General features: G+C 40.3%; 1 protein-coding gene across 15 annotated transcripts in view; it reads right to left on the bottom strand.

Annotated features, from left to right (window-relative positions):
- NCOA2 (nuclear receptor coactivator 2) overlaps positions 1-21,203 on the bottom strand; it is a 250,335-nt gene that overhangs the window by 96,325 nt on the left and 132,807 nt on the right. For all 15 annotated transcript variants that reach the window (XM_043507729.1, XM_043507732.1, XM_043507727.1 and 12 more), the window contains one exon: positions 6,139-6,243. In XM_043507729.1, coding sequence (XP_043363664.1) covers positions 6,139-6,224 — 86 coding nt within the window. In that variant the 5' untranslated portion in view covers positions 6,225-6,243. The remainder of the gene's footprint in view (positions 1-6,138; positions 6,244-21,203) is intronic.

Raw genomic sequence — 21,203 nt, 5'->3', positions numbered from 1 at the left:
AAACAGAGTGAAGGCAAACAGCTCTTCTTAGGCTTTTCCTTTCTTTGGAGAAGAAGATAGTTGCCGGGAACAATGTTTGGTCCACTGCTGTGATCCATCTTGCCTCAGTGCAGTACCAGTCTTTAGAGCTTGGGAGTAGCCACAGGTGCTGAGGTTGTCTTTGGCAGCCATGGCTTTTGACTTGTCAATGTTGCCAGGTTAGACTTCTTATTATACCAGTCTTGGGAATTGGATCCTGGCTGACAGGGACACAGAGAGATTGAAACTTGGAAGTAGAAGGTTCCATCTTAAGAGATTGATGCCTGTTCTTCTAGGTCAAAACTGTCTTTCATAGATTGGGCCGATATACATAATATCAGCAGAATGTCCATGGATTTTCTTGTTCTTGAGAAGGGTCGGTGGACAGGGCACTGGTCAGGCACACAGCTCTCACTGGCTCAAAATTAATCATGGTTGTAACAATCTAAAAGGGTTGGCGAGACTGTCACAAGATGGGCAGGTTTGAAGCCTGAAGTCTTTGAGTCCACCATTGAAGTGATTGTGACACACCACACCAAGGAGAAAAAAGGGGAGTTTGTTTGGAGGTTTTTTTTGGCCGGGGGCAAGGAATACATTTAAGGAAAAGTTTTTTAAGAAAAACAAAAAAGGGGAGATTTATAGGAAAATTAACCCCAACTAATTAAATTTATAGAAAATGTGTTACGGATAAAGAAATAACAGAATAGGAAATCTTAGAGGCAATAGGAAGAATAAAAAATGGTAACATTCCAGGATCTGATGGCTTTCCAGGTGAACTTTACAAGGTATTTAATAAGGTATTAGTCGGTTTCTTGTGAGGTAGCTTCAATGCCATTCCGTTAGGGAAGAAACTTCCACAAACCTATGAAAAGAAGCTGTTGTTCTCCCTAAAGTTGAAAAAAACCTTACCTTATGCAGCTCTCATAGACTCATGACAAACAATTTAACAAAAATACTAGTGAGCCAACTGCAGTCCATACTCTCAGTTTATATAAACTAGGGCTATCAAGCAATTAAAAAAATTAATCGCACTGTTAAACAATAGAATACCATTTATTTAAAGATTTTTGGATCTTTTCTACATTTTCAAATACAGTAACTCCTTGCTTAATGTTGTAGTTATGTTCCTGAAAAATGCAACTTTAAGCGAAACAATGTTAAACAAATCCAATTTCCCCATAAGAATAAATGTAAATGGGGGGTTAGGTTCCAGGGAAATTTTTTTCACCAGACAATATATACATATATATATATATATATATATATATACACACACACACACACAATACTGTACACAGCAATGTTGATTGTGAAGCTTGGTTGAGGTGGTGAAGTTAGAGGATGGAAGAGGGTGGGATATTTCCCAGGGAATACCTTACTGCTAAATGATGAACTAGCTTTCAGCTGAGCCCTCAAGGGTTAATACATTGCTGTTAATGTAGCCTCACACTCTACAAGGCAGCATGAATGGAGGGAGGGGAGACAGCATGGCAGACAGAGACACACCCCCTGTGTGTGGGGCAGGGGGAGAGAGAGAGATGTGCATTGCCCCTTTAAGTACCCTGACCCCACTCTAAGTACCCTGCCCTTTTAAGTATATTAGGAAGTTGAGACAGCAGCTGCGGCTAGCAAGCTCTTTCCTCCCTGAGCCCTGTAGTGTCCCCACCCTGCTCTATATGGAGAAGGGATAAGTGGGAGGCAGAGTAAGGGGGAGGGGGACACCCTGACATTAGCCTACCTCTTTCTCCCCCCCTCCTGCACAGCAAGCAGGAGGCTCCCGGGAGCAGCTCCAAGGCAGAGGCAGGAGCAGCACATGGCAGTGGGGGGAGGGACAGCTGAACTGCCAGCAACTGATAGCCTTCTGGGCGGCTGCCACAAAGGGAATTTAGGAGAGCAGGGAGCTGATGGGGGGGCCTGGTTCCCTGCCCCCACCAGCTGGCTGCAACGGGCTGCTCTTCCTGCAAGCAGTGGACAAAGCAGGCGGCTGCCAAACAAAGTTTTAAGGGAGCATTGCACAACTTTAAATGAGCATGTTCCCTAACTGATCAGCAATGTAATAACAAAACAACGTTAACCGGGACGACTTTAAGTGAGGAGTTACTGTATATTCATTTCAATTACAACACAGAATACAAAGTGTACAGTGCTCACTTTATATTTATTTTTAATTATGAATTATTTGCACTGTAAAAACTAGAAGAAATAGTATTTTTCAATTCAGCTAATACAAGCATTGTAGTGCAATCTTTTTATAATTAAAATTGAATTTACAAATATGGAATTACATACAAAAAGTAACTGCATTCAAAAACAAAACAATGTAAAACTTTAGAGCCTACAAGTTCACTCAGTCCTACTTCAGCCAATCGCTCAGACAAACAAGTTTTACAATTTGCAGGAGATAATGTAAACAGGAAGTGAGCAGCAATGTCACCTGAAAGTGAGAACATGACACTGTTGTAGCCGGCGTCACAAGATATTTACATGCCAGATGCGCTAAAAATTCATATGTCTCCTTTATGCTTCAACCACCATTCCAGAAGTATGCGTCCATGCTGATCACGGGTTTTGCTCGATAATGATCCAAGGCAAAGTGGACCGACGCATGTTCATTTTCATCATCTGAGTCAGATGTTACCAGCAGAAGGTTGATTTTCTTTTTTGGTAGTTCAGGTTCTGTAGTTTTCACATTGGAGTGTTGCTCTTTTAAGACTTCTGAAAGCATGCTCCACACCCTCTCCCTCTCAGATTTTAAACCTTGGGTGCTGTAGTGCTGTAGCTATCTTTAGAAATCTCACATTGGTACCTTCTTTGCATTTTGTCAAATCTGCTGTGAAAGTATTCTTAAAACAAACATGTGCTGGGTCATCATCCAACACAATTATAACACGAAATATATGGCAGAATGCGGGTAAAACACAGAGCCGGAGACATACAATTCTTCCCCAAGGAGTTCAGTCATAAATTTAATTAATGCATTATATTTTTAACGATCATCATCAGCACGGAAGCATGCCCTTTGGAATGGTGGCTGAAACATGAAGGGGCATAGGAATGTTTAGCACATCTGGCACGTAAATACTTTGCAATGCCAGCTACAAAAGTGCCATGCAAAAGGCTGTTCTCACTTCAGGTGACATTGTAAATAAGAAGCAGGCAGCAATATCTCCCATAAATGTAAACAAACTTGTTTGTCTTAGCAATTAGCTGAACAACAAGTAGGACTGAGTGGACTTGTAGGCTCTAAAGATTTACATTGTTTTATTTTTGAGTGCAGTTATATAACAAAAAAATTCTACATTTGTAAGTTACACTTTCATGACAAAGAGACTGCACTACAGTACTTGTATGAGGTGAATTGAAAAATACTATTTCTTTTATCATTTTTACAGTGCAAATATTTGTCATCAAAAATAATAATATAAAGTGAGCACTGTACACTTTGTATTCTGTGTTGTAATGGAAATCAATACATTTGAAAATGTAGAAAAGCATCCAAAATATTTAATAAATTTCAATTGGAATTTTATTTTTTAAACAGTGCGATTAATCACGATTCATTTTTTTTTAGTTAATCGCATGAGTTAACTGCGATTAATCGACAGTCTTAATATAAACCCAAATCAAACTGTATTTGTTAAGGATAGACAAATGTTTGGAGAGTACCTGAATCATCCATAATGCCAGATCAAAAAGATCCATTTTTTTTTATCATCACTTGATGCACAGAAAGCTTCTGATAGACTAGAGTAGAACTTTTTGTTTCAAGTCCTATCACAGATGAACATTGGCCCCTTAGTTCCTTAAATGGATAAACGTTCTTTATATCAATTCAAAAGCGGTGGTGCAATTTAACGGGATTAAATCTGTTTGAATTACACAGAAGGAGTAGGAAAAGATGTCCATTGTCTTCTTTACTTTTTGCATTGGCCATGTAGCCTTTTGCACAGAGGATAAAGAATAATGAATTTATCACAGGAATAAAACTTGAAGGAACACATCAGAAAATAGCTTTATATATGCTGATGTATTATTTTTATCTAACACAAAAGTTTCCCTAAAATTAGTGTCTAAGAAAATCCATGACTTTGGGAAAGCATTTGGATTTAAAGTACATTACACCAAATCTGAAATGCTAGCTATCATTTGACAGATTCTCAGAAGTCATTCCTCTAGAAAACATTTGGGTAAAAGAACCCTGAGAATTCAAATCTCAAACAGTGTAGAAGAGCTCTATGATTTAAATGTCAAACCATGACTTCAGCAAATGAAAAAAATCTGGAGGGCTGAGGGGGAAGTATATACTTTCTTGGTTAGGAAGAATAGCCTTAGTCAAAATGAATATTTCAGCAAGGATATCTTTCTTGTTTCAAAATCTTTATGTAATCCTCCCAGAGAACATCCTAGCAGGAATACAGAGGATGTTGTCAGAATTTATATGAAACCAGAAAAGACCAATTGCGTGCAGATATTTTGTATAGACCAATTAAAACAGGATGGACTAGCTGTTCCAAATATTCTATGGTACTAACAAGTCAGCCAGCTCAAAGCAATGGTCAGGGGGCTGGGGCACATGACTTACGAGAACAGGCTGAGGGAACTGGCTTGTTTAGTCTGCAGAAGAGAAGAGTGAGGGGGGGATTTGATAGCAGCCTTCAACTACCTGAAGGGCAGGGGGATCCAAAGAGGACGGAGCTTGGCTGTTCTCCCTGGCAAAAGATGACAGAACAAGGAGCAATGGTCTCAAGTTGCAGTGGGGGGAGGTCTAGGTTGGATATTAGGAAACAGTATTTCACTAGGAGGGTGATTAAGCACTGGAATGGGTTACCTAGAGAGGTGGTGGAATCTCCATCCTCAGAGGTTTTTAAGGCCCGGCTTGACAAAGCCCTGGCTGGGATGGTTTAGTTGGTGTTAGTCCTGCTTTGAGCAGGGGTTTGGACTAGATGACCTCCTGAGGTCTCTTCCAATCCTAATCTTCTATGATTCTAGTAGTGGACTGGGGTTCTCTAACTCAGCCAAACACTGGGTCTTTATTGAACAAGAAAATTGTGGTGGTGTAACTATTGCTAGACTACCATGGATTAATTTTTAAAAATCATGCTCTTCAGAAATTTATACACATCCTCTAGCAAAGGCTACTCCATGGATTAGGGATAGAACTAGAGATAAGATAAACTTTTCTCCCTCACCAATGATATCCATTGCAAATAATCCAGATCTTAACCCAAATTATGAACCACACAGTTTTAAAGATTAGGAGAACCCTGGAATGAATATTTTTGGTCAGCTATTCAGTAAAGAAACTTTTTGAACCTATTTAGAGGTCAAAACTAACTTGAAATGGTCAACTCTCCCTTTGTACCAGTACTTTCAAGTTAGGCAGTAAGTTGTTTTATACAAAAAGCTCACGTTAGTAGAAGTGATGGCGTCTGGTCAATTAGGGGAAAAAATATAACTAATTTGTATTAATCTTTACAGATAACTTTCTAAACAAAAAATATCCATATATGATATACTGGGAAAAGGACCTAGATAGACAAATTACACCAGAGTAATAAGATTTGATCTGAAAAAGAGGAACAGCAATCTCAGTCTGTCTCATGGTCAAAGAATATTTCTTTAAAATACTGTTTCAATGGTTTCTTATACCAGTCAGATTAAAAAAAAAACCCATAGAGATTGAATGGGGATAAATGTTGGAAATGTTGTGGTGAAAGAAGTCTGTATGCATTAATGGTAGACATGCTTTCCCAAAGTAATGGTTTTCTTTAGACATTGATGTTATCTGTAAACAAATATCAACAACTGTTAGATATTTATTACCAAATGATCCTTTGGTTCTGTCTCCCTGCTATGAATGGGAGAGGGAACTGAGAGACAACTGTAGCCATTTTGCCCTTTATGCACTAACAAGGGAAGCTTAGAGAGGCACACAGGGTGCAGGTGTGCCCTGACAGAAATTGGCATTCAGAGATTTCAATCTTGTGCACGAGGTGCATGCACACCTAGAGTAGGAGCCACACAGACAATACTAGAAAGAGAAGAATATTTAGCCTTTATGTAGTTATTTACTTCTTCAAAATATTAATGAACCACTTCTTCAAAACACAAGTTATCTACCTGGGTCCAAGCTGATCAGGGCATTCCTTGCGCTTTCTTGACTCTGCCCTGGATGGGTCAGAGGAATTTTCTCCTATCCCACTCATCTTGAACACATATCAGCAACTACAAAAAAGAAGGGGGAAAAGGGTTATAGTGGATGGACATCTTTTCTTCTTGTCTATACTTTTTTCTCTCTCCATATGCTACTTCATTTTCACTTGGCAAATCCATTTAACTCTGTAAAGTGTTTTGTGATATAGTTTCCCTGAAAGATGCTATGAAAATAAAATATTGTATTTGTAGTCTTTCAAAATCTACACAGCAACTTGCCTACGGTAAATTTTTCGATGGGCAAGTAAAACACAATAGAATCTTGTGCCTGGACTGATGAATTTCAATGGCAATTTTGCAAGGTTGAACCAGGAAAGAGGGAAAAAATATAGGTTTCAGAGTAGCAGCCATGTTAGTCTGTATCTGCAAAAAAGAAAAGGAGTACTTGTGGCACTTTAGAGACTAACAAATTTCTTTGAGCATAAGCTTTCGTGAGCTACAGCTCACTTCATCGGATGCATGTAGTGAAAAATACAATGGGGAGATTTTATATACACAGCGAACATGAAACAATGAGTGTTACCATACACACTAACAAGAATGATCAGGTAAGGTGAGCTATTATCAGCAGGAGAGCAGGGGGCAGGGTGGGGGGAACCTTTTGTAGTGATAATCAAGGTGGGCCATTTCTAGCAGTTGACAAGAACGTCTGAGGAACAGTAGGGAGGAAATAAACATGGGGGAATAGTTTTACTTTGTGTAATGACACATCCACTCCTAGTCTTTATTCAAGCCTCAGTTAATTGTATCCAGTTTGCAAATTAATTCCAATCAACAGTGTGTACAGTAACACCCATTGTTTCATGTTCTCTGTATATATAAAGACTCCCCACTGTATTTGCCACTACATGCATCCGATGAAGTGAGCTGTAGCTCACGAAAGTTTATGCTCAAATAAATTTGTTAGTCTCTAAGGCGTCACAAGTACTCCTTTTCTTTTTGCAGAAAAAAATATAGTGTCAGAACAAGAAAAATATATCAGAAATGAAACAGAACTGACTTAAAAAGGGGATACATGTAGCTTTAGTTAAAAAGTTAAAATATCAAGCTTACACAAGTCTGCATGTGGTATCATGGAATGAGTATGCCAATAACAACTGCTATAACCAATTAACATAGATTTAATAACTCTACATCGAAAATTAAATGTACTTCAGAGGGCAAATAACCTGTAAAACCATAATGCACTACAGCAACACACACACTGGTAATATTTGTGTCACAGTATAACCTAGAAGCCCCAGTGAAGAATCAGGAGAGCCCTGAGCGGATACGAAAGTTTAGATCCACATTCAATCCACATCCACAGTAATTAAATTGTATCTGACCTGCCATCTGAACTCCACCTTTTATATGGATCTGTATCCGCATCTGCACACCACCAGCATCCTCCAGAAAAGTAGTTTCGCAACTAGACATCTGTGGCCTCCTGGGGAGCCACCAACCAGTTTCAGGGGGTGTGCAGGGGGCACCAGGGTACCAGCCCCTTGGACAGACCCCTGTGATGGGGTGGACTAGGTCCAGAAGCCCCCTGCTGGAAGCCTTGTGGTCCTGCCTCAACCCACCCCAGAAAAGGGAAGTAGAGGGGGTTAAGTCGTGTATAAACTTCATATAAGGGCTCTCTGCATGAGGATGACTTTCACCCCTAGTCCTTGGGGCTGAAGTAGCAAAAGACTAAGCCTGCTCTAAAGCAGCTTTGCACTGTCTTAGGACTAGAGTTTTTGTGGCTGTCTACTTTGTGAGAAAAGAAAAGGCAGCTTCTCTTTGCAATCTCATATTGCTGGGCTCAATTTCCTACTAGAAAACCTGGATGAAAATGTGACTGGGAGTTTCTTTAGTGTTTATAACTTAGTAAAAAGAAAAGGAATACTTGTGGCACCTAAAAGACTAACAAATTTATTTGAGCATAAGCTTTCGTGAGCTACAGCTCACTATGCATCTGATGAAGTGAGCGGTAGCTCACGAAAGCTTATGCTCAAATAAATTTGTTAGTCTCTACGGTGCCAAAAGTACTCCTTTTCTTTTTGCGAATACAGACTAACACGGCTGCTACTCTGAAACCTATAACTTAGTAGTGCTTGTTATTCTATCATGATGCTTAAAAACTGGTACATTAACTATGGGGGGAATTTTGAATTGTTTGATACAGTGATTTGTGGATTTCTGAGATATTTATACAGTCACATTTTTCCCCAGGAAACAAAGCTTTGGGGCCTTTAGAGATGCTATACTAAATCTGGCATTAAGTAATATTCAAGTTTTGCCAACCACCCGAATAAGCTTTTGCCCACATATATTGTAGAGAAGTATTAGCAGGATATGCAGTACACTTTTTAAAAACAAAACTAGTCCTCTTTTTTAATAGTGTAGCCCTCCCTTAACAAATACAATAAAAATGGTGAAAAAATCTGGCCAACTTTCCTAATATAGGAAGAAATAAAAATGGTCATCTGTGTTTATTTTTCTTAAACAGCTATAGGACTGTCATGATCCAGATCTAAAATTATCTGTCCTTACACAAAATTAAAATATCTGGTTTGCAACAGCAGAACTTTTAATCATGTTACTGTCAAATATTGTTACTGTCATTTAGAAACGGGCTTTTTTTTGTGATATAGTTTCCCTGAAAGATGCAATGAAAATAAAAATATTGTATTTGTAGTCTTTCAAAATCTACACAGCAACTTGCCTACGGTAAATTTTTCGATGGGCTGAACACAGTGCAGGCAATGCCGGCAGCTCCCCCCGCCCCTTGAGCAGCCCCGCCACCCCAAGTCCCGGCCATGGCCACCCTAGCCCAAGCATGCTTCCCTAGAAACAGCGAGCCTGCCTGGGCTGGGACCAAAGAGGAAGGGCAAGCCGGAGTGGGCATTCCGAGCAGAGTGTGGGTGGGGCCACGCCGGGCGGTTTGGGGTGGCATAGCCTTCCACAGCCTACGATATGCACCGCCCATGGCAAAAACTCTTAACAGACTCTCTAAGTAAGAAGGCCTGGGAGGGACCTTGCTTAAACAGGGAACAGGCCCAGGACCCAAGAAGCTGATGGGACAGAGTAGGAAGCAGCCCAGGGAAGGCAGCAATAGCCGTTAGTCATGGGTCCCTGGGTTGAGACCTGGAATAGTGGACAGGCCCAGGTCCCCCCACCAGCCACAGGCAGAGTGGCCAAAGGTTGAGGAGGCAACAAGTTTTGTTTGGAGCCCGAGAAGGGGGCAATACCTGAACTGGTTACATTAAGCAGGCCCAGAGATGGGACTGAGGGCCTTGGGGTGTGCCAACCGTTTGTTGGATTGGTTTACCACAGAAGGGGTCTGTTTTGTTTGTTTCACATATACAGACCATGTGTGACTCAGCTGGAGGTCTGAGTTGCTGAAGACCAACTGCAAAGTAGAGAATACAGACAAGAACCTGGCTAGCAGGAGGTGCTTACAAGGGGCAAGTGGCCATTACAGCCCTGTACCATCAGTTGTTTCCTATGCACAGACAAAGTTGCCAGTGCCTTAGTGCCTGATGGACTGTCCAATTATTTTGTTCCTTGACAAGTGAGAATCAAACTTCAAGCATAATTTATGTCAGAATGGATATATTTTTATATATGTAACAGAATGACCAAAAAGGTGGTTTTCAAAAACGTTTGGCATGAGGGAATCCAGCCAATCAAGATCTTCAGAGAAGTCAAAATACAGATAGGTTATTTTCTCATTTCTAAAGAGGCTAGTTTATAGTTTTGGAGACCAAAATGCTCAAGGGAAATTTCCATAAATTCTCTAATTCAAATGAACAAGCAATGCCTGAAGTGGTTTAATGTAACTTGGAAAACTGTGGAGACTTCCTGAAGCTCCCTCCACCCAACAAGAAGTGGGAGAGTTGTGGAAAACATAGTTCATGTAGGGACGTTTCTTACAGGTGTATATGCACTCAGCACTGACATTGGAATTCTCGCTGGTGATGAAAGGATGGAATTTCTTGCTGCCAATAGAGTTGGTACTACTGACCTTAAACTAGAGACCCTTGGTGCCGGAACAGACTGTAAATGTCAGATGACATTTGTGTTGACGGAGCCAATACTGATATGGATAGCTCGATTGTCAATGCCAAGAGCCCGGAAAGCAGCATTGCACCAATCGTGCAGACAACTGTAAGGGACTGTTCTTTAGCTGGTACAGATGAATTTGGCAGAGGGACCATAATCAGGCCTTGTGCTATCCCTTGACAAGGTTGAATAAGGTGATCTCTGCCTCTTTTTCTTAGGAGGTCCCTCAGATGGTGACTTGCACTTATGATTTTTGAAAAAGTACTGATGTCTTACCCCTCTCAAACAAGGGACTTAGGAGGTGGAACTGCTGCAGAGTATACTGAAGAGGGAGACGCCCAGGAACTGGAAGCAGAGCCAGTGCTCACCAGTGTACTCTTGGAAGAAGATTGCTGGACAGTGGCTCCTGTTTACCTGATCTGGGGCAGGTTTCAAAGATTTAGCCAAGAGAAAATATTTCAAGTGGGTGTCTCACTTTCTGAATTCATTTTGAAAACAAATAGCAAATAGAGCATTTGCTATGATGTGCCCCTCACCTAAACAACAAACTTTTTGAGTGGCTATTATTAAGGGGCATAGCTGCCTCACTTGTTTGTTCAGCAATGAGCACCCAGTACAGGATAACAGAAAAAAGGGCAAAAATCTTACTCAGTAGGAAACCTAATAACCTACACTAACATAACTGTATATACGTTAATATAACTATCCTAAAAGCTATCTACACAATTTTTAGAACTAGCTATACAAATATGTAAGAGTCAAAGGACACTGCTTACAATTCTCTTTCAGCTATTGGAGGTAAGAAGGAACTGAGAAGTAGTTGGTGCTCTGCCGTTTTATGCCTTCGAGAGGTGGATCGAAGGGACTTAGAGCACAGGCATGGGCCAACAGACACTGAGAGCGAAAAGATGCCGATCTCTGGTGTATATATACTCAAGACAAGCACTTGAAGAAGCTGGTTGATCTGGAAAGGGTTACCACCTTTCATGAAATTATAGCATAACTCAGAGTGTCACAATGAGTCTAGTACAAATGTACAAATGTGCACACTGTCTCCCAAGAGATATTGTACAAATGTGCACACTGTCTCCCAAGACAAATTAATAGATTCCAAAGCCAGAAGGGACCAATGTGATCATCTAGTCTGACCTCCTGTATAACAAAGACCATAGAATTTCCCCAAAATAATTCCTGGAGCATCTCTCTACTGAAGTGTACTGCAACACTGGGGTGGCTAATATAATCAATCTTTATTGTAAGCATAGTCAGAAAGTACTGCTGTACTAGCAACATATTTAAACCCTGTAAGAGAAGCCTGCAAAGGAGTTTCAGTTGCCAGAAGTGAGCAAAGGAAAGAGAAACGTACCTAATATACCCCTAAGACAAATGTGGCACTAACTAAAGATGATTTGACGCAGTATCAGTTCAAAACGTGTATGATGATGGCTCCATTCCAATAGAAACCTTATTCACTGATCAGGGTCAGAAAAACATAGAAGCAGAACATTTCAGATATTATTTGGTCTGTGCATGAAACTCAACTGATGGCTCAAAGTGTCCAAAAACTTTTGAAAGCTTAGGGGAGTCCCTGCCTACTTAATGCTATAAGTACGAACTCCAAGAGTAGGAATCAGGTAAATACTATCTTCAGAGAAATTCCTTTACACAAATACATAAAATCACAGAACGATTTTCAGACTTTCAGTGAGTATCCTGAAAAGTAATAAACGGGAAGGACACATGTGGGATCTCAGAAAACATGAAAAAGCAAATTAGAATCTGTACAAGGGAGATCACCTCATATAGGGTATTGAGCTTACTTCTAAGAAAACAAACTATTTCTGGGGGACTAAAGTTCAGTTTGAGACAGCACACCCTGCCAAGTCAGATTCTGCTCTCAGAATGACACTGGTGTAATTCTAGAGGAATTCCACTGGAGTCTTTGCAGTCAGTTCTTTAGAGGGAACCATATAAATTACAATTGTATCTCCCTGTAAACCGGTACAAGGAAAATGTGGTATCATTTACCAGGAAACTAGCTACCGTCTGCCTCCTCCCCAAAGTTAAATATAATAATAGTTTTGAACAAATAGTTTGTATTTTCCTTTCACCTACTCAGGATAGGTTTACAAACAACTAAATTTGTTTCGTCGCAGTATTATCAGCCTGCTCGTTGAATTAATTATTTGTGTAAGTGGAGAATTTGTTTGTTTGTTTTTTAGATCATCAAAGTTTTTAAAAAGTCTTCTCTGGAAATCCACAATCTACAAGCATTCCTCCCCCCTTCAGCCCCCAAACATTAAATCTCTTGCCCATATTCATTATCCTTTATACCACCTCCTTCTTCCTGATTATTTATTGTTATTAATTTTTATAGCAACCAATGTTATGCTGGGAATTTCACAGGAGACATAGAAAGCTATGGTCCCAACTGAAAAACACTACAACTAAAATCAGCTTTTCAGTATAAATTCCTTAGACACTAACCTAGAGAGGGGAGGGAGGGGGGGAAAATCTAGAAATTTTAAACATATGTTTTTAAAATGTTCTTCCTAATCTCTCTCAAAACACCATGCCTGTACCAGTAAATACCCAGCTCAGAAAACTCAGAATTCAAACGTGCAAGCCCAAAATCTGTCCTGGATACATGGGAACTCAAACCAAAGTCACTGAGAACAGAACTATTACAAGACCAAATCTTACAGTTTTTATTCAGACAAAACTTCCATAGAGTCAGTTACAGCACATTATCATGACAGCAGAAGCAGCACCAATTAAGCACTGCTCACTTCATCACTCTCCTCTCCCCCAGCTCTCAGGCATTTCTAGAGGGACAGCTGTAAGTAAAAGTTACTTTAAAATAATTGAACAGTTCAGTTTGTTTTTTAAGCAGCAATTAATTTAATGGCTCCTCCTATAGAGCTCCTCTAAAATAGAGGACTAGAACATATGGATTATAATGTAAGAAGACATTCACAAGTGGAATTTGTTAAGAAAAATAATGTTTTCTCTAAATTATGCAGTTCGAACTAACCATCTCCAGACAAGCCTTACTCCAAGAAAATCATTACCACATTCTAATTTACACTGATCTTTGTATTATATTTCATTTTAATTATAACTCCTGTATAGTTCTTAGCAAAATGAACTTCACGAGCAAGTTATGAAGGTCAAGGTGAAGAGGTTCAAGTTTATTCTCTTTAGCTGGGAACAGGAGAAGGGCAAACTGAATTGGGAGCTAGTGGAGGGAAATTTAAGAGAGAGTTGGGATTAAAAACAGAAATGCTGGCAGTTACTGAGGTAGCAGAGATGGCATTTTTATTAATGAAATAAAAGCTTCATAACAATGCTAGTAAATTAGAAAAGGCACCCTGTTTTGCAAGACATTCATTAAAGTGCCTTGTCAGAAGAAACTACAGCAAAAGACCAAGGCACCCTCTTTTTAATTTTGAGCAGTTTGGAGCGCTTTACTATATTCCAAATCTGGGATTCAATATCCCACTAAAAGGGTAATCAAGAATTTTACCTTCAGTGTTTCTAATGGATTTTATCTCAACTCGATATATGGGAATTTATATTTATCCTATAAAAGAAAACAATGTTTAAAATTCAGAGCGTACATTTCTCCATCCAATCTGTTTCAGCATCATGGGCGTGAGCATTAAAAATTCTTGTTAATTTCAGTCTCATTTCTCTGATTGTTAAATGCAAATCACAAAAACAGAAAATAACATGAGTAAACTCTTGGGCAGTATGTGCTAGTAATTATAGTCATTGAGAGCAATCTAGTTTCTACCAGATGTTGGGAGTTGTGAAAGGACAGAGCTGGCAAGAGGTTTAAATTCATTCTTTCTTGTTATCAATAACAAAACAATAGTTTCTGCTTTCATTGTGACAGCACATCCTCCTTCACATCCTCTACCAGCAACCACTGTAAGTTAGAATGCACACACACACAAAAAGTTTTAACCTGATAGTGCAGAGAGCATAAAGTGGTGTTTTAAACACATTCATCTTTCAAGTGAAAAAACAACAACAAACTAAAAATAAAACACGGGGGGGGGGGGTGAAAGGAGTTTCATGGAAAAGGCAGGCAGGAAGCAAAAAACCCAGCACAAATCAATTACACAAGTCTTTAGTGCCTCCTCCACCCCTACATTTTCGTCATCTGCCACCAACACACACAGCAAATAGCTTAGAGCTTCCAGTACTGAATCTCAACACCACTGAATCCAGTTAACCATCCAGAGTCAATGTAAAAGACGATAACGTGCATTTTATCTCTTATCAGTGCAGGTCCTCTTCCAAACAAGGCCTGTTAAATTGTCAGATTTATTATAAGCCTAAAATGCAGTTAAAGAATAGAGGGGATAACACCTTAAGAACTACTGCTTCACTATGAAGAGAATCAAACAAAGGCAGAGCACCATGACAGGTAAGCAGGTAACAGAACTGCATCCCACCAAGAAACTGACATTAAATACAGATTTAATTGCTAAATACTGTACTTATTTATTACCATTATTGGTGTATTCTGCAGTGTACACAGTTCTTGATCAAAGAAGCTTAAAATATAAAGGCAAGCTCTGGTTAAAATTTTCCAACAGCTTAATTTAAACTGTTCTGAGTCCCACACTACAAAGAATAATTACATTAGTAAACTGTAACAGCTACATCACTTTTCTTATACTTTTCTGCTTTAGAGTTCACACCATCAGAAGGCTACATTCTTGCTTCAACTCTATTCAAGTACATTATGAGCTCTTTTGCACAAACCAGAATAAAGTGGGAAGCCATATGAAACTTGCTTCTTGCTCCCCAAACTTTTTTTTTTTAAAAAAAGGAATGTAAGCACTGTGTTTCATCAGCTAATTTATATAAATCTGTATAAAAATATGGAAACAAAAATATTTTAAATATTTGCATATATTGTATACCTCCCAATATTTCAAGTAGCTAATATAGGATGCAATGCTACTTAAGTTTGGCCCGTCCACTCTTCTGTCTCCAACTAGAGAGGGGCAGAGAGGTCAAACATGAGTGGTGCTGTGACCCTATGCACCATGCAGTAAAATTAGTTAGGTTTGGGGACCCTCTCAAACGTGAGGCTTGGGGCAAGCTGCCCTTCAGCTGGAACAGCAAGTTTGGGGGTCAAAGCAGGGCAGTCCTATGAAAACTGAGACTATAGGGAGGTATGATACTGCACATTTCTACCTCCTGAAAACAGGAAATCACAAGTGTACCAGCTACTAACTTTCCCAGGAAGTCACAGGAAGTCACTATTAGAAGTAGAGTTGGACCCAGAGTCCCTGATTCTTTGTTCTAGCCACACAATCATGCCTTGCACACAATCATTTACTCACCACAATTATTCAATTTTTTGAGCACAGAGCACTTCTGGCTCCTGGTATATATTCATAGAATCATAGAATCATAGAATCATAGAATATCAGGGTTGGAAGGGACCCCAGAAGGTCATCTAGTCCAACCCCCTGCTCAAAGCAGGACCAAGTCCCAGTTAAATCATCCCAGCTAGGGCTTTGTCAAGCCTGACCTTAAAAACCTCTAAGGAAGGAGATTCTACCACCTCCCTAGGTAACGCATTCCAGTGTTTCACCACCCTCTTAGTGAAAAAGTTTTTCCTAATATCCAATCTAAACCTCCCCCATTGCAACTTGAGACCATTACTCCTCGTTCTGTCATCTGCTACCATTGAGAACAGTCTAGAGCCATCCTCTTTGAAACCCCCTTTCAGGTAGTTGAAAGCAGCTATCAAATCCCCCCTCATTCTTCTCTTCTGCAGACTAAACAATCCCAGCTCCCTCAGCCTCTCCTCATAAGTCATGTGCTCTAGACCCCTAATCATTTTCGTTGCCCTTCGTTGTACTCTTTCCAATTTATCCACATCCTTCCTGTAGTGTGGGGCCCAAAACTGGACACAGTACTCCAGATGAGGCCTCACCAGTGTCGAATAGAGGGGAACGATCACGTCCCTCGATCTGCTCGCTATGCCCCTACTTATACAACCCAAAATGCCATTGGCCTTCTTGGCAACAAGGGCACACTGCTGACTCATATCCAGCTTCTCGTCCACTGTCACCCCTAGGTCCTTTTCCGCAGAATTGCTGCCGAGCCATTCGGTCCCTAGTCTGTAGCGGTGCATTGGATTCTTCCATCCTAAGTGCAGGACCCTGCACTTATCCTTATTGAACCTCATTAGATTTCTTTTGGCCCAATTATTCTTTAATGAAGAACACATTCAGAGTTATAAAAAACAGTCTGAGACTGCTGACTGCAAGAATATACTCTGTGTGTGTGTGTGTGTGTCTGTGTAACACACACACACAGCTTCCAACCCTAGAACAGCTCAAAGAGTTCCTCTGCACGTGAGCGCTCTATTGCGCTGCTCTTACGAAAACACAGCAACAAGAAAGGCACAGACAGGGATTTGGGAACCAGTGAGCTGGAGTAGAAATCAAAGGAAACAAATAAACAAAAAATCAGAAGCATCTAAATATCATCTGTCAAAATTAAACCACGGTGATTTTTATTGCAAACAGCTTACTGAATCTAAAACCTCCACTGCCACACTACTAAAAAATGTAATAGAAAATAAAGGTCTGGATTTACTAAGCACTTCTCCCTCATCCACACACCCCTATTTGCAAACCACATACTCTACAACCAACTCATTACAGCCATCTATTACCACAGAAAATGTTTGGAGTTGGGACACACCCGAAACCAAACAATTCTGCCAAAACAAGCAAGATGTCTAATATAAAAGTTGGCTGTGTTATACTACATACCAGGAATACAAACTGATTTATTCAACAAAATGGTCTATTGTATTCCAGAAAACTTTACTATTTTTGCTACAGCTGTAACTACTCAAAACCTTCACGGTTCAAAATTATAACATTTCATACAGGGACACTCTTGCAAGTACACAATAGTTAAGTAGCAAAACTTGTGAACCTAATTTTTAAGCATTTATATTGAAAGATTAGAGGTGTCCCTGTTAATTCTATATTTAGCCACTTCTATCTGAAAGTAACTTCAATGTTTTTACTTAGACAATACAATTTCTTTTAAAGGAAAGCAGTACCATTTAAAAAAGATTTATGGTAACCATTACCAAATGTGACTTTATATATGCACTGAGCAAACAAGGAATAAAGAGAGGAATATTAGTTATTAGCTAACGTAATGGAGTTTATGTATGTGTAAAAACATTCATCCTCTCTCTGGGAAACTCTGGGAAAGTTGGCTCCAGCACTTGCCTCATATTTTTGTTCAGTCCAAGAGCTATAGCAGACTATAAACAAATGTCTAAGCTAAAGGTTCCTTCTTCCTCAATATGTTTTTCTCTTACATTTACTTTTGCATAATGGCTTTAAAGTGGTGTATTAGACAGTAACAAGAAGACATATTCCATTTTCAGACTGAAAGCCAATAAATTGTCATGAATTTTTTAGTTGAGAGACACTTCAAGATGCCACTGGGAAGACTGTGTAATAAATACATTAGGCAAATGGGTAGCAGCCGCTCTTTAACACACACTGTAACAATCAAATAAATGGCTAACGTTCATGTTCTGTGTTACAGACAGATATTTAAGAGCACATTCTTTAGCTTCCACTTGAATCTTGAAAGGTAAAAAAAACTTCCTTTCAGTTATTCAAAACTTCAACTCTGACAAACCCAAGTATCACAGTGCTGGCAGCTTAAAACAATGATTCCAAGAAAGCAAAAATAATAATAATAATAAATATATAATCTGAGATCAACAATATAAAATGGCTTCTACTTTCTGTATTCCCATAGGCTAAATCTCTTAATATAGCCAGTCACTGAGCTGCTTACATGAGAGACTACGTCAGCCAGCTCTAATATGCCCAGGAATAGCAAGACTAGGCTTTAATAAGACAACAGAGAGTAACATACCACAGGAAGAAAGTTACATTCTTTGCATAACATACACGATTTTTGTTGTCTTAAAGATACAAAACCCTTTTTTGATCAAGACATTACATTCTCAATAAGAAGATGTTAAAGACTATTAAAAAGGGAGTCTATACCCTAATGTTACTCATGATTCTGGATCAAAACTTCAAGATCAGAATCCTACTATCTGACATTACCCTGGGAACCATTTCAGATTCTCATTATTCAAATGATAAAAACTGAATCTCAGTTCCACAGGAATAACTGCTGAGATGCCAGGAGCAAAAAACATATTTGTACTCTTATCCACCCCATCTGTGACAGTTGTAACCCTATTTAAAAAACAAATGTACAAACAAACCAACCCTTCTAGATTGCAGCACACATGGTGACTATCAAGCCACAGTTACAGAAACCGTATTAAGCCTGCAAATATTTTCATTAGAAAGAAAAAAAATCCTTAAACAGATGTCTTAGGAAATTAGGTGTTTTCTTCTCTAAAGTGTCACAAATGCTAACATTTTTAATGATTAGAATAATTTAGCAGCACAATATTTAAGAGCTACTAAAACTTGAAATAGGTGTTTATGAACAACAAAAGCAGATAGACGAGACAAAATTAATACTTTATTATTGAAAAAAGTGTGTGTTTAAACAGACATCCTTCAACTTGAAATGTAGTCAATTTTAAAAGTGTGTTAAGCATATTTAAAATACTTAATTGCCACTGAGAACCCATTGCCAGCTTTTACAGGTTTACTACCACATTTGCCTGTTTTTAAAATTTTTTTTGTCTCCTCAGTTGATGTTTGGGGGGAAAAAAAAAACAACAACCGGGGGAGAAACTGGATGGATTATACAGCGGAAACAGTGGACATGACCATATGTTATATGTCATCAAATAAAACTGCAAAACAGAGAAAAGTAGTTTTTCCATTTTAACTCTTTCACTTACAGTAATTTTGAGGGTTACCTATGGCATTAGTAGGTTAATAGATTTCAAAATGTGAATTTTAAAATGACATTCTCGGCTTCTTAGACAGAAATGTATGATTGGTCACTGCATGAGAGAAACAGGGGAATTTCACCTGTGAAACACCTCCCAACACTATGGGTATGCCTACGCTACATGTTTTTTTAACTCAAGTTAACTCAATGCTAATTAACTCAACTTAACTTATTTGTACATACTCGTCTAGAGTTATTCACTTCAGATGAAATCCATTCTACTCACAGAAAGCCCAAGGTGGAATACTGAAGGGTTAAGGAGGATAAAACCTCCTTGTTACCCTTGGGACAGTAAGTAGGGCGGCCTTATGGGCGGGAATAGCAGCCACAGACCTGCTGAGCCAGTTGCATGGGATGTCATGGTTCTATGTACCTTTGGATCCCATAGCCCAGGGGTGGGCAAACTACAGCCCACGGGCCATATCTGGCCTACGAGCTGTTTTAAACCAGCCGGCAAGATCCCGCTGGCTCAGCCCTGCTCCGGCCAGAATGTTTGGTCAGGGGCCGCACCATGTGGCTCGGCCCTGCTCTGGCGCTCCGGCCGGGATGCTGTGTCGAGGGCCGCACCAGCAGCTAGGCCCTGCTCTGGCCGGGGCACTGGGTTGGCTGGGTTGGGGTCCAGACTACGCGGCTTCGCCCCGTTCCGGCTGGGGCACTGGGTCGAGCGCTGCACCACGCAGCTCCCAGAAGCCGCAGCATGGCCCCACTCTGGCTCCTACCCGCTCCAATGGTCCCTTCCTGCACTCAAATGGGAGCTGCAGGAGCGGTGCCTGAGGATGGGGCAGTGTGCAGAGCCGCCTGGCCACGCCTCTGAGTAGTAGCTAGAGAAGGGACACGCCACTGCTTCTGTCAGCCACTTAAGGTAAGCACTGCTCGGAGCCTGCACCCCTGAGCCTCTCCCCATGCCCCAACCCCCTGATCCCAGCCCTGATCCCCCTCCTGCTCTCCAAACCCCTCAATCCCCACCCAGAGCATCCTCCTGCATTCCAAACCTCTCATCCCCAGCCCCACCCCTGAGCCCGCACCCCCAGCCGAAATCTGCACCCCTTCTCCTGAACCCCTGCCCCAGCCCTGATCCCCCTCCCACCCTTCGAACCCCTAGGTCCCAGCCCAGAGCGCCCTCCTACACCCCAAATCTCTCATCCCCAGTCCCACTCTAGAGTCCACACCCCCAACCAGAGCCCTCACCCCCTCTTACACCCCAACCCCAATTTTGTGAGCATTTATGGCCTGCCATACTATTTCTATTCCCCGATGTGGCCCTCGGGCCAAAAGGTTTGCCCACCCCTGCCATAACCCAAAGGTGTCTATACCCTTGTACATAAGTGCCAGTGCAGAGATGCTTTCTGAAGCTCATAATGGACACACAGGCAATCCTGCATAGTAGTTCCGGTCATGGACTCCCCAGTCAGCTCCTATGTCAGGTTTAAGAAGTGCAGAGTGCCTTGCACAAGCCCTCTGCACAAGAGATTAATTTCTCCCTTTTTGCATACCGCTTTTAATAAATTCCAGCCTGGCCACCAAAAAAAAAAATCACATTCCCTAGTAGCAATATTAGTTATTACATTTTGAAACAGCATGTGTGGTTAGCATTTCCTTTGATTACATTTATAAAGTGTATCAAAGTGAGTTAATAGTGCTAACGCAATGTCTAGCTGGATCCTAGTGCAGTCCCATTAACATGCTTTAGACCCCTTCATTTCAAATTCTGATTCCAGAGTATATAGCAAAAGTTCTGATGTTCAGGAACTGCAGATAACATGTGATCTAAATAATACAACATATTTCACCATTTTTATCATTGAGAGTTAATAACCCATCAGACAAAATATTCTCTCTCTCTGTCTCTCACACACACACACACACACACACACACACACACACACACACACCCTTCCAAAGTATGTACTGAGTTGTCCATTCTCTTCTCAACACACAGGATTTAACTGTGCACATCCTCATAGTATTAAAGGCCCAATTTATGAAAG

The sequence above is a fragment of the Dermochelys coriacea genome, chromosome 2 (assembly GCF_009764565.3).
Source record: "Dermochelys coriacea isolate rDerCor1 chromosome 2, rDerCor1.pri.v4, whole genome shotgun sequence".
NCBI classification, from domain to species: Eukaryota; Metazoa; Chordata; order Testudines; family Dermochelyidae; genus Dermochelys; species Dermochelys coriacea.
This window is presented reverse-complemented; position numbering and strand designations above follow the sequence as displayed.